At 38.5% G+C, this 14,301-nt stretch overlaps 1 protein-coding gene across 3 annotated transcripts in view; it reads right to left on the minus strand.

The window, feature by feature from the left end:
- LOC139948546 (hemicentin-1-like) overlaps positions 1–14,301 on the minus strand; it is a 99,459-nt gene that overhangs the window by 64,424 nt on the left and 20,734 nt on the right. For all 3 annotated transcript variants that reach the window (XM_071946732.1, XM_071946733.1, XM_071946731.1), the window contains exons 2-6: positions 7,337–7,566; positions 5,528–5,650; positions 3,038–3,209; positions 2,232–2,459; positions 459–716 (exon numbers count right to left, since the gene is read on the minus strand). In XM_071946732.1, coding sequence (XP_071802833.1) covers positions 459–716; positions 2,232–2,459; positions 3,038–3,209; positions 5,528–5,650; positions 7,337–7,566 — 1,011 coding nt within the window. The remainder of the gene's footprint in view (positions 1–458; positions 717–2,231; positions 2,460–3,037; positions 3,210–5,527; positions 5,651–7,336; positions 7,567–14,301) is intronic.

The following is a 14,301-nucleotide window of genomic DNA, read 5'->3' on the forward strand; positions in this document are numbered from 1 at the left end:
CACATGGTATATCTCAACATATGCATCAAACAATAAACCTGTGAAAATTTGAGCTCAATCGGTTGTCAAGGTTGCGAGATAATAATGAAAGAAAAAAACACCTTGTCACACAAAGTTGTGTGCTTTCAGATGCTTGATTTCGAGACCTCAAATTCTAAATCTGAGGTCTCACAATCAAATTCGTGGAAAATTACTTTGTTCTCGAAAACTTTGTCACTTCAGAGGCAGCCGTTTCTCACAATGTTTTATACTATCAACCTCTCCCCATTACTCGTCACCAAATAAGGTTTTAAGCTTATAATTATTATGAGTTACACATGTATTACCAATAGTGTCCACTGCCTTTAACTATTCAAAAAGCTTCTCTGAAATGACAACTTTGTTATTTCCAAAATACACAATGACAAAATAAAATAAAAAGGTTTGCCTGAAACGAGCCCCTAATGGCACTACCTTACCTGGTGTTAAAGACTCAATTGTTGTAGGTGTAATACGCTGGAACTCATAGCCGTATTTATCCACACCGCTTACTCTTATGTAATAAGATCCTATAGGTGGGACAATGTCTGAGACGGTGTAGACGAATCTATTAGGATCTTCTTGCTCCAGTCTGTACGTACTAATCACATTACCCTCAAGATCGAGGAAATCTAGACGACGCATCACGCCCGGATAATCAAAGTTCTTTCCCTCGATCAAGATGTTGTAGACAAGACCTAAGATGGCGAAAAATATAAGACTTTGTATCAAGATGTTGTAGGTAAGACCTAAGATGGAGAAAACTCTACCATTAGCTTCCGTCTTTAAAATTTTCCTACAGTTATAAATAATGCCTCAACTGCTACTGCTACATCATTAAAGGAGCACCATCAAATTATCTTCAGACAAGAAAAAAAAACTTTAACCTACTGCAGCTACAACGAGAACGATAGGCCTAACAATCACAACGCAAGGATAGCGCGTTCTATTGATTGAATTACAATCACAACGCAAGGATAGCGCGTTCTATTGATTGACAAAGTTAGTCCTAACTTAGGATTAGTCCTAGGCAATGCTAAGAGATAGGACTGGTCCTAAGTTACATGTAGGATGAGTTACTGGTCCTAACTTAGGACGAGTCCTATCTCTTAGCATTGCCTAGGACTAGTCCTAAGTTAGGACTAGTTTTGTGAAATCCACCCCAGATTATACACCACCAGATTTGCTCTTATAAGAGCCAACCGCCTCCAAACAGAGTTCTAGATACATGGTTGTACCAGCAGGTTTACTACTATAGAAGAGCCAGTTGGTTTGTTCTAAATGTACTAGAGTGCTCTGTTCAACATCAACAGATTCTCAAACTTTGAGGAAACATCTACCAGGTATTTTTGGACCAACCAAATCTTGAAAAGAGAACAATTGCATGGTGTGCTGAAAGATCAATACACTCTCTGCATCTGCTATTTGTTGTGAAATTGATCAACATTCAATGACAAGATTCTTTCATCCAACTCCATTGGATGAAAATCTGCATGGATGCAAAATGCATTCTTCAAAAGCCCGGAACGTGACTGTTTTTTCATTACTTTACGCCATCTTCAAGGATTTTGCCCAGATGAGTTCACAAAGCTAGGTCAAAGAATGACGCTTCACTTGTAAAAAAAAACATTCATGCAGCAAAGTAAACACACAGACACTGTTCAAACAAGACAGACCCTAATTGGTACGATAACATCAGCGGAACTACTAGAATGTTACAAAAACAGGAAACGTTTAAGAGGGAAAAAAACATCCACACTCAGGTAGACTTGTTTATCACATGACTGCTTGAATCAATATTTTTCTTGAAGGCATTTGTCAAACTATTCCTGACCTTTAAAGCAGGGGATTTTTGAAGCAGATATAAAGAATTGTTAAAAAGTGGAAGTTGCATTAACACTTTAGAGGAGACATTTCTTATATGTAACGTGTATAAACATTACAAAATGCAGTGAGATTTGAATTGGTGGATTGAAGTTTGTTCTTTTCAGAACCACAATTCATTAGAGATGTCCACCTAAAGTTCTGGAACCAATCTTCAGTTCTAGAACCATCTTCAGTTCAAGAACCAATCATTAGTTCTAGAACCATCTTCAGTTCTAGAACCAATCATCAGTTCTAGAACCATCTTCAGACCCAATCATCAGTTCTAGAACCATCTTCAGTTCTAGAACCAATATTCAGTTCTAGAACTAATCTTCAGTTCTCCTTACCTAAGATGGCTCGATGTGATGTCATATTAATATTCTGAGTTGGTTCCCTTGAGAAGCCATAGCTGAAGTCCATCTGACTCAAACCGGTAACCCGCACCGTATGGACGTTACTACTACCGGCTTTCAGGTACCATAACCCGTCCACCGGTTCATTAACACTTATTATATGAACGTTATCCAAGTCCAGTTGTTTCTCTACGCCAGGATCACCAACTTTAACCAATCTTCCTGTCAGATAAAGATAAAGAACTCTCTTGAAAGACTGTCTTAAAATGCCAAAACAAAGAATGATAGAGCTTAGGTTCCAATGAGAACATAGAAATAGCTGTTTAAAGGCAGTGAACAGTATTGGTAATTACCAAAATAATTATTAGCATAAAACCTTTCTTGGTTACGAGTAATGGGGAGAGGTTGATAGTATAAACATTGTGAGAAACGGCTCCCTCTGAAGTAATGTAGTTTTGGAGAAAGAAGTAATTACCAATAATTTCCACTGCCTTTAAAAATCAACTTGGAAGTGGCAGCACAGGGACCACCAATAGACACACTGAGTAAAATTACTCAAAATAATTATTAGCATAAAACTTTTCTTGGTTACGAGTAATGGGGAAAGATTGATAGTATAAACATTGTGAGAAACAGCTCCCTCTGAAGTAATGTAGTTTTGGAGAAAGAAGTATTTACCAATAGTGTTCACTGCATTTAAGAATCAACTTGGAAGTGTCAGCAGAGGGACCACCAATAGACAAACCAATTTGTATTAGATAAAGATGAAAGAAGATTATAGAAGAAAATTGTTTTCTTACCTGATGGGTCTCTGAGTTCTATGTATGGATTTAAGCCGCTTACTGACAGCGTGAATTGAGTTAGATTGGAGTCGATTGGTAACGTGAATGTTGTATTTGCTGAACTGCGATGGTTGGTACTGATCAGGTTGACTTTACGAGATTGCAAAGAAATCTCCACAAATCTGAGAACCTGTCGACAAGAAAGTCACAGTTAAATAGATGTTAAATTTGCATCGGGATAAAGAATATTAATTTTGTATTTACCCCTACACTGATATGCATTACCACTGTTTACTCAGAACTTTCCCGAGTTCTGTGAAAAAAAAACATAGGCATATTACTTGGATGGGATTTGAGCCCACGACCCTTGCAATTCTAGAGCAGTGTCTAACCAACTAGACCACCGAGGTTGCCCAAAAGTCAATAAGGATGTGTTGCAATACACCACTAAGCAAAAGGCATGGAGAAAAAGGCATGGAGAAAAAAGCATTAAAGAAATCCAAAAGGCATTATGTTGTTGGAAATTTAGAAACTTCATTAATTAAACAAAATATTAAATTGATTAGTTACGCATTCAAATTGTTTTCAATTTGATCATGTTCTTACTGTATTGTAAGATAAAGTCACTATGCCAACTTGGAAAATGTTATGAAGTTGATAAAAGGGGAGTTTTATTGAAGTTTACATCAAATTCATGGCAATAGTGTTACTAAAAAATTAAAAATCAAACTTTAAATTAATAATAATATGATAATAGCTGATTCTTATACATAGTGCAGTTTAGAACTGAAAGAAATATCAATGCACTTTACAAAAAAAACAAAAAACAAAACAGCAATAAATTGAATGTCATTTAATATGTCAAGAAAAAGATCTTTTACATAAATTTTATAACGATCCTTTGAATTGAAAGCAAAACTTTTTACACAAAGTGTTTTCTCTTTTAAAAGGGGGGTACACCAATCATTTCTTCACAATTCTAACAAATCTACGAATAAACAGACACACCTACTACGGCTTAATGGTCAGTTAAGCGGATATCAGACACTTTATTTAAGTTAACCCCTTCAACGACAATGCAGTTAATACAAATGTGTATCACCCCACGGTATAACACAGGAAGTCAGATGTCAGCCTAACACAGTCTACTTAACAATTGTTTACCAGTATTTTCCTGAGGAGTATAGCAACAAAGGAAATGAGCCAATTCTGTCCAGTTATCTGGGCGATAAAGCGGATATTGGATTTGAGATTTCAGATATAACTAGGTCCCATCTTGATGCCAAGGTGAAACCTAGAGTTGAGGAAAAGGTTCATGGACTTCTCGTATATCGTTTTTACGCGCGAGTTGGCAGTAAATTGCGATGCATGCTGGTCTAGAATCTACACCAGCGCTCACCTCATTTTACAGCTTACATACGTGAAAAAAGTTGTTGGCAATTTTGCTAAGTAGTCTATATGTCTATAAATCAAAAAGGGGCTTCACTTTCATTGTATAAGTCATTGATTAGTTAATTGTAGGCAGTTGTTTAGTGAAGTCATTTAAAAGGAACACGTTGCCTTGGATCGGTCGAGTTGGTCTTTGAAAAGCGTTTGTAACCGTTTGTTATGGGAGTCAAATTTTTGACTCCCATAAATGGCCGACCGTGTTAGTTCTCACAGTAAAAGGAAAACCACGCAATTTCAAGGCAAATTTGTGTGGATCATTGTATTCCACTTTTAAAACATCTTTCCAACCATATGCATTTTATTTAAAAAATGGTTACAAACGCTTTTCATAAACCAACTTGTCCAATCCAAGGCAACGTGTTCCTTTAAGCTTAAAGTCTTTTGAAGCAATTGAAATACTTTGGAACCCTAGGCGGCAGCAGATTTAACAGGGAACTTTCCATTGTTCATGTAGTGCTGAGCATGGCAAATTTGTAAGGACAATGGATTACCTAGGTATGTTTGCTGCCACCTAGTATCCCCTGAAAGTTCCCTAATCCTTCACTCGTCCCCAGCGCCTTGCTTTAACCAAAGGTGCTGGGATGGGCAAACGTATCATGCACGCTCATTAGTTTAATAATGCGCAGTCCCAGCATGCATCACACTCACACTGCACGCATGACGTACTTCCTGGACAAGAATCTGTGCAAGCTGATTAGCCCATCCCAGCAGTCCTGGATAGACTGGCCGCTGGGGCCGAGCGAACCCTAATCCTTGATAACTATTAACCTCACAAGAAGTAAATTTCAAGAAATGTTTGAACATTACTCTCAGTGATATTTGAGTGGACAACCCTCAAAGTGAGGAGCACAATAAACCATTATCATACTGTCACCATCTTGATCATGATCCAATAACAGTAATGGATGCTGATGTTCATTGTACAAAAAGGAACCAGACTATTTTTCCTTCCGGCCTCAGTTTGATTATATTGATTTGAATTGGAGGAAATCAAAGTAGCGCACCATGATAAATGGCCTATACCCAAAACGATGTATGATTTTATTTGTTTGTAAGTACCTCATCTACGTCTGATTTGTTGAGAAGGAAAACCTGTCCTGAGCTAGTAGCAGCGATCTGTTCATACGCCTTGAAGCCAGGGTGGGAGTGGTTCCCACAATCACCTGTCATGACAAATACCACCTGTAGGGACAGGGTAGAAGGGAAGAAGGGAGGAGGAAGGGGTGAGAAAGAAGTGGGTAGAAAGGAAGAGGGTTGACGAGGAAGAGAGTCGACGGAAAAGTGGGCAAGAGATAAGAGAAGGTGTGAGAATGCAAAGGGGCAAGAAATACGCGAGGGGTTAGAGTTTGTGAAAAAGAATATGTAAGAGGGGAAATGGTGCAAGAGTTGATGAGAAGGGTTCGGGTGAGAGCGGGCAAGAAGAGGGAGAAGAAAATGTGGAAAGGGGTACAGGAAGAGGTTGAGAGTGGTGAGGAGGAAGGGGGTGAGAAGGTGAAGTGGGTTGACGGAAAAGGGGGCAAGGGAAGAGAGAAGGGGGTGAGAGTTAGAGTTTGTGATAAGGAGAAGGAAGTGAAAGCGGCAATATAGTAGAGAAGGGTGAGAGTGGGTGACAGGGAAGGGGGCAGAAAGAAAAGGGGGCAAGAGATGAGAGAAGGGGTGAGAAATAAGCGAGGGGTGAGAGTTTGTGGAATTGGTAAGAGGGAAAATGGTGCAAGAGTGGATGAGAAGGAATGGGGTGAGAATGGATAAGAAAGGGTAGAATAAAAAAAAGGCAATGGACGAGAAAGGGGTTGAGAGTGGTAAGTGGGTGAGAAGGAAGAGGATAGAAAGGAAATGGGCAAGAGAGGGGGAAATGAGTGAGAATAGGTGAGAAGTAAAAGGAAGAAAGGGGCAACAGGTGGTGAAGGAAGGGGAAAAAAAACAAAAACATCAATACAATATTTTAATGACTTCTGTAGAATTTTGTTTATAGGAATTTTACCAGCTTTTAAACAATTTCCCTTTTATGAATTTTAACAAGCAATTTATTTCTATGAAGTACAAGAGCTGAAACCAACAGGCAACTAGGCAATAACAAATCACATTTAGTAGCAATTGGACTGATAACCAAAGACATGTAAGTTCGGCAATGTCAATTCCGACTGCATGAAAAAAAGGCCCAAATCTAAACCCTGACATCTTCTTTTCCGATGTAGAGTTCGAAATGTCTGCCGAGTTCAGAAGGAGACTGTTTCCTATTGTCCAGTTTCTAACTTCCTGTGCGTGCCACACTCTCGGATCATGACGTAGTATGGCTTACATATGTGTTGGTTTGCCAAGTGACACATAGACAAAGCGTGATGGAAAAAACTCGACCAATCAATGAAATTTTCCTCATGTAGCCATTTTAAATACAAAGCATATATGTTGCTAGAAATAGAATAGTTTTGACTATTGATGTATTCCCAATGTCTACTTAGTTTATATTCGAAGGAAAGGGATGTAATGAGCACAACCGAGACATAAGTTTGTTATGAGCTGGTTAAAAAAGTTGACATTTTGCATAATATTAGCACTTGAAAGCATTTACTATGTAACAGACAGACTTAGTTGATCAATAATATAGGAACATCCTGATTTGATGGGGCGGTAACTGTAATTTTTCATGTTGATTGCTTTCTGATTAACAAATAATGAATATTACAACACAGACAATGAAGCCCCTTATCTGGCCTATATTCAAAGACAATGAGTTGTGTATTGAATATTTTATGTTACTGCCTAAAACAAATCGTGTCAATTCTATTAGGATGACCCAGATTGGTTTCCTCTTCAATGTCAAAGGTCACCGATAGTTTCCTGTTTAATGTCAAAGGTCATTGACCGTACCTGACTCTCCTTCTCTTGAATCAACTTCAAGACTTGGTTGACGAGATGATAATCCTTGGATCTGGCGTCAGTAAAGACATAGATGAAAGATCCTGGTAAACTAATATTAAGAGCTTGTAAGATTGCTCCTATACTGGCTTCAGGACAATCTCCACCTCCGCTGACATAGATGTCTTGAAGTCTTTTAACAAACTTGTCTGGATCTGTTGTGATGGTAGCTGGACCAATGTCTGTAAGAAAGAGAGATAAAATCAGTAATGATTGTAACAAAATCAATTTGGCAACATAGACCCCGTTCCCACTGGACCCCGCATTGATCTCCCAATTCGAGAAAAGGGCGATCAAGACCCGGAAAGGGCGATCAAAGGGCGATTAAAGAGAAATAAGCTCCAGTGGGAACGCCAGGGCGATCAGGATCTGACCGTGCAATTTTGATCCTCCTCGGGAGTAGGATTAAAGCTGAATCTGATTGCCCTTGTGGATTAATGGGCGATCAAAAGTCTAGTGGGAACGCAAAGGGCGATCAGACCCCGCAGCGAAACAGTGGTCTTTTGAACCCACTTTCGTTCCGAAAAGGGGGGATCAATGCCCGATCATACTCAAGTGGGAACTAACTGCGATTTCAAGCCTGCAACTAATCTTGTTGCGGGATCCCGATCTCGCAATTGTGGATCCAATGGCAATGCGCTAATAGGGATAGATAGCTCAGTTGGTAGAACCCCGGTGTGGAAGGAGATTCTGTCCTCCAGAGATTCAGTCCCCCCAGATGGTAAACTGTGTACAAACTTCATCTGATAGCGCCCTCCTTAGAATCATTCTCCTCAGCCCATGTGAATTTTCCCATTTGGGGACCAAATTATCGGCGGACCGAATTCCATGGAACACCGGCATGTCAACCTGGAGGTCGCAAGTTCAAGACTTGCTTGAATACATTTTTCCTGGTTCAGCCCACAAATAAAGCAAACTTTGCATTCACTTCTGAGAAACTTTTAAAACATAAAATGTATGACAAAATAATACACATCAACCACCGAATGTGAATTTAAAAAAATTCATTCTCAAATGTCATAATTAGAAACCTCAGAGTTTTTTCTTCATCTCAAAACGCATGTAAATAATGACAAAACAAAAACAGAAAAACATTCAACAGTTATAATTGAGAAGCGAAACATTGCTTACATATGAAAGATTAGAATCCAAACAAACTAGCTGAACTTGAGGGCTTAAACTTTTCAACTGGGAAGTCCTTTTTTTTTTTAAGATGTTTTCCTTCCATTAAAGCAATTCCAAAAGTCAGTACAACACATTTATCAATATTTCAACCTACTTCTTATTTAGAGTGAGAATTCCCCAATTTTTTTTCTTTATTGTCTGTCCTTTAATCCAACCCCAGACACTGGGTCAACTGGATCAAATTTAATAAAAACGTCAAATAACTCACATGAACCGAAACAAAAACAAAAATAAATAAGAACACATAAACTAAAACACCTGTTGCCATTGTAACTGATTAATACATTCAAATAATTCAATCAATGTATTTGTCATAAATCTTAGAGTTCAGTACAGCTGTCTCTATTGGATTGAGAGAACGTTATTGACATTTCTCAGGGTGGCCTAAAGAATTGTTTTAACTTAAAGGCAGTGGACACTATTGGTAATTACTCAAAATTACTGTTAGCATAAAACCTTATATGGTAACCAGGAATGGGGAGCTGTTGATAGTATAAAACGTTGTGAGAAACAGCTCCCTCTGAGGTAACACAATTTTTGAGAAAGAAGTAAATTTTCTACGAATTTGATTTCGAGACCTCATCTTTAGAATTTGAGGTCTCGAAATCAAGCATCTGAAAGCACACAACTTTGTGTGACAAGGGTGCTTTTTTTCTTTCATTATATCTCGCAATTTCGACGACCGATTGAGCTCAAATTTTCACAGGTTTGTTATTTTGTGTATATTTTGAGAAACTCCAAGTGAGAAGACTGGTCCTTGACAATTACCAATAGTGTCCACTGTCTTTAAGTCAGGACTCTGGCAACTTCTGTAATAAGACCTTCAAATTGAGGCAACGTGAGCGTAATGTTTTAAAAACATTGCAAATTCAACAAGGAAGCAGAGAATTAAGTGCAAGTGACTTTTTGTTCCGCAGACTTGTACACTTGGCGTAGTTATTTGTGTTGGATAAAGTCCAAACCCAACCTGAGTTAAACTATTAACCCAATGGCATGGATACATCAATAGAATCAGTCGATGGTATAAAATTTAAAAGGAAAGATCACACAAGGTCCAAACTGATCCATTCCTCATCGTTAAAGTCAATACTTGCCTGTCAAACCGGAAGATTCAAAATGCGAAGACATTTGAACTGACTTGCACGGAGGTTGGGTTAAATTTTTATACCCTTTAAGATGTTTGGTAAGTCGCCATGCAATGTTTATTGTTGCTTCAAATTGTGCAGAAAACAAGAAACTGGTGGTTGTTTATAAAAAACATGGCAGCATTGGCAGACATTTTTGATCAACTTAAATGATAGAAAATCAATCGTAATCTTTTAACTTTCTGAAAAACTCTTTAGAGGGGGAAAATCACTTTGTAGACACTCTTTTCTGAAACGATCCTGGTCAAGATCGTAAACAAGAGTATGGGACATTAACTTGGTTCTAAACATCAATAGGCTCAACCATGGAACTATAATAAAGAGCTTCATGGCTCATCTAAAGAAAATGTCTTGGAGAAATTTATCTGAAGGAGCTAACATTTGTTTTCAAAAACTTTCGCAGGAACTTCCCACAAATTTCAGACCCAATTTTCTCAGGGCCAGATATCTTGTTTATAGTTTGTGAAATATGTCAAGTGTTTTGAAGCATCAGCAAGCTCTTGAGTTTATGGGATGGGTTACTCTCTCTTAGATGAAAGGGGGGAGGGGGCCTTAGGGCAAGGCTTTCCGGGGTGCCAGAGTGGCCCACCAAGCACTTTGTAGACACTCTTTTCTTGAGTGATCCTGGTGGAAATCGTAAACAAGTGTATGGGACATTAACTTGGTTCTAAACATCATAGATAGGCTCAACAGTAAGTGCAGCTTGCGTCTTTTATGAGAATGTGTGTTTAGAGGGAGGAAGATACCTGTGACTTCACTGGTATGCGGCCAGTAAACACTAAAAGACACTGGACACTATTGGTAATTGTCAAAGACCAGTCTTCTAGCTCGGTGTATCTCATTCTCAACATATGCATAAAATAACAAACCTGTGAAAATTTGAACTCAATTGGTCTTTGAAGCTGCGAGCTAATAATGAAAGAAAAAACACCCTTGTCACACAAAGTTGTGTGCTTTCAGATGCTTGATTTCGAGACCTCAAATTCTAAATCTGAGGTTTCGAAATCAAATTCGTTGAAAATTACTTCTTTCTCGAAAACAACTTTACTTCAGAGGGAGCCGCTTCTCACAATGTTTTATGCTATCAACCTCTCCCCATTACTCGTTACCAAATAAGGTTTTATGCTAATAGTTATTTTTAGTAATTACCAATAGTGTCCACCGCCTTTAAAATGTTTAATGAAACAAGCCCCAATTTCGAAAGCCATTTTCACACTGCACCTTTAGCTCTTTTTACAATGTATCTCTTAACCCGAGTGGAATACAGCCCTGGGGAGCCCCCCCCCCCCCCCCATTTTGTTTTACCCCATGGTTAATCTTGCACTATCCAATACCATCTCCTCACATAGCTATTCCACAGATCCCTATTCCACGTGATTTGAGTCACAATTTTCGTTTCAAGAATACCAGGGTTTTGACGCTTGCCCCTATCCCATAGCAGGGGTGGCTATTCCTTGGGGTATACATGAACTAATACAACATGGATGCCGAGGTACACGTAGATCAGGGGTAAAGCAAATTGGCAACAGTATCAATTTAAAAATTTAAACATATAAAATGTCTTCTTTTTAAATGCTGGTCTCGCGATGCTCTTTTCTTTCAGGAGGAAAGAGTGCATTCCAACATGTTTTAAACTGAAATGTTATCCTCAGTATAAAAACCACTTGAGGCTTCCTTCTCTTGCCCCAATGCCCTAAAATTTATGGCTTTTTTTGTCAGTATTTTAAAATACTACAAATTCCACTCTTTGCCCTTATGGACTTTGGCAACTTGTACCTACATGTAAGTTCATATCATTTCCATTGTTGTTTTGAGCTGGCGATGATTTATTAGTGAGTTAATGAGACACAATATTATGTTCAGAAGAATAAAGCTATCTCATCAATCATAGGCTAAGGATTTCACAGACCAGGATCTTGAGAGCGTTTTAAACTGTGATTATCTTTTAAGATAAGAAAGTGAAAGTGGTTTACATTTTAGCTGCGGATATTTTGCTGAGGTATGACCACGCTCAAGAACACAGTAGTCATAAAAATCGTATCAACTACTGTGTTTATAGCTTAAATAAAATTGAGTGCAGTAAACTTGCCTGCATTTGTGAATGTAAACCTGTTAACAATATGGCTAGGTAGAAAGCTCAGTTGGTAGAGCGCTGGCAAGTTAATCTGTTAAGCTCAGAATTCAAACCCAGTTTTTGTCACTTTTTCTTTATTCAACCCCCAAAAATTGAATTGTTATTTCACACAAACCAGCATCATGCACATGTACATATCATGATTGCCTGTGGTTTTGTTTACTGCTGGGAAGCGAAATCAAAACATCAACAAACTTGTTTTTAACAACATCTCATTTCTTTCTAATCATAAATACATTTACAGATCTCTGACATAAAATAAACTTCCTCTAAACTCTTTCACAGAGAAAAAAACTATCCTGAGTTTTGACAACAAGGGATTTGTTTGTTTGTCCTAATATAACAGCAATGAATGTCTTCCTTTAGTGTAAGAATCAAGACAGTGCAATGCACCCCACCCACAACTTGATCATGACCTTGAGAGAGTTTCAACACTGGGTCTGTTTGTTTGATAATATTCAGGTCTTATCTTTTCTCCCCTGGGAATGGAATGCCTGAGGCATTATTGCAGTTGGCTGTTCTCTTTCCACTTCCAGGGGAAAGTAAGGTTTATTTGTTATTTATATGCTGGCCATGGTGTGGATTTTGCAGTTTTCTCAGTAATTTGGTTTATTCAAATTCTGAGTGGTATGATTTGAAGCATGCACGATGTAGAAGGTAAAGGCATGAGGTGGTTAGAGGAAATAAGTTCAGGGGAGATAAAAATGCGATTATCTTAACTTGGATTTGGAGGAAATGGCGATTCCAAGAAGCAGAGATAAGATAACTGAGAACTGATAACACGGGTTACACGGTTGATGACTTGACAGAGCGACCTTAACGGTGGTCCGCTGGTCGAATGCCAGTGGAACCCTCGCGCAGGCCAGCTGAAACACCTTGCCAAATGGTTCTGCTGATCAGTCAAAGATATCTGCAGTGGTACTACAGAAATATGGCTATTTATTTATTATTTGTGGAAGTGTCGTGACCGAGAGGTTAAGAGCAACGAATTCAAACTCTAGTGTTTTTGATCAGCAGAGTGTGGGTTCGAATCCCCAGCCGTGACACCTGTGTCCTTAAGCAAGACACTTAACCATTGCTTCGTCCTTTGGATGGGACGTTAAGAAGTTGGTACCGTGTGTTATGTAACGCACGTAAAAGAACCCAGTGCACTTATCAAAAAGAGAAGGGGTTCGCCCTGGTGTTGTTCCCGGCTGGATTGGCTGCATATTGCGCCACAGCACCTTGTAAACCAACATGGTGCTATATAAAAGGAATAGATCTCATCATTTAAAAACCTAGTCCCACATACCTTGCAGGAAATACTGTATGTTTCAGCGACTTGAGACGCCCTTCGGGTGTATAAAGCGCTTTATAAACATCAACTATTATTATTACTATTATTTTAATAACCAGACATAACTGAGAAGTCACAGTGATAACACTAATCCAATCTTTGATCCTTCTTAAAAATTGTTAGAACCACCAATTCTTCCAAGAAGAGATGATGACTGATACATAGTTGTCACCCATTAAACTTCATTCCTCTCAAATTCCGACCGAAGAAATGTTCACATTCTAAACTGAATCTTGTTTCCAAATTCTAGACTTACAGTTTAACTGTGGGTTTATTCTCAAAGTTCAGACGCAAGATTTCAAACTACTTTGGTAATTTCAAAAATCTGTTGTTACTGTTAGCTACATGACTTTTTATATCCAACTTTATGACTGGCAGCCCTTGTTTGATACTAGGATATCCGGCATGTCAAAACACCTGAGAAAATATGTACAGTGTGATTTATATCACACAAATCATTTGCTTGGATCCATCCGAATGACACAGGTGTGTACACTGTACTAAGAGGAACTGTTACAGACACATGTTGCAGACAGTGTGTAGGTTCCTGGCGTGTTTAGCTAGGTTGGGTCAGATTTACCTTTGAGGGTAGGGTCATACTTTGGTAAACGACCTCCCGGAAAAAAAATTGTGGAAGTTCTATTCAAAATTCTCCATGGTGTAAAGAAGGTAATTGGAAGTAAGCATCCAGAGAGTGAAATTATTTAAATGCCCTGAATAAGAAATCGGTGAATTGGCCATAAATGCAGACTTTGGTACCCGATGCGATGTGACCTCGCAAATGTGGATGGATTTAGAGTTCTTGATGAAAATACTCTGACATTTTTGTTTTTGCTGTTTTCTCATTGAGTAGAAGTGTGGTAGTTACATGTAGTTGAAACATTCACAAGCGATTTTTATCGTTCACTGTATCTTTCTTAGTTGATAACTATCAAAAGATCTTTGGCAGTTCCAAATAAGAATAAAAAACACAAAACCGTATGTGGCAACAGGAATAACTTTTTTGTTTCCTTAATATTAATAAAGGGTAATGTCCTTAAAGAAGCTGAGGCTACTGTACTCTTGGCCATCCAAAATGGGGCAAACGCCAATAGTAGCCAGAAAAATTGCTTAAGTT

The sequence above is a fragment of the Asterias amurensis genome, chromosome 15, assembly GCF_032118995.1.
Source record: "Asterias amurensis chromosome 15, ASM3211899v1".
Taxonomy (NCBI): domain Eukaryota; kingdom Metazoa; phylum Echinodermata; class Asteroidea; order Forcipulatida; family Asteriidae; genus Asterias; species Asterias amurensis.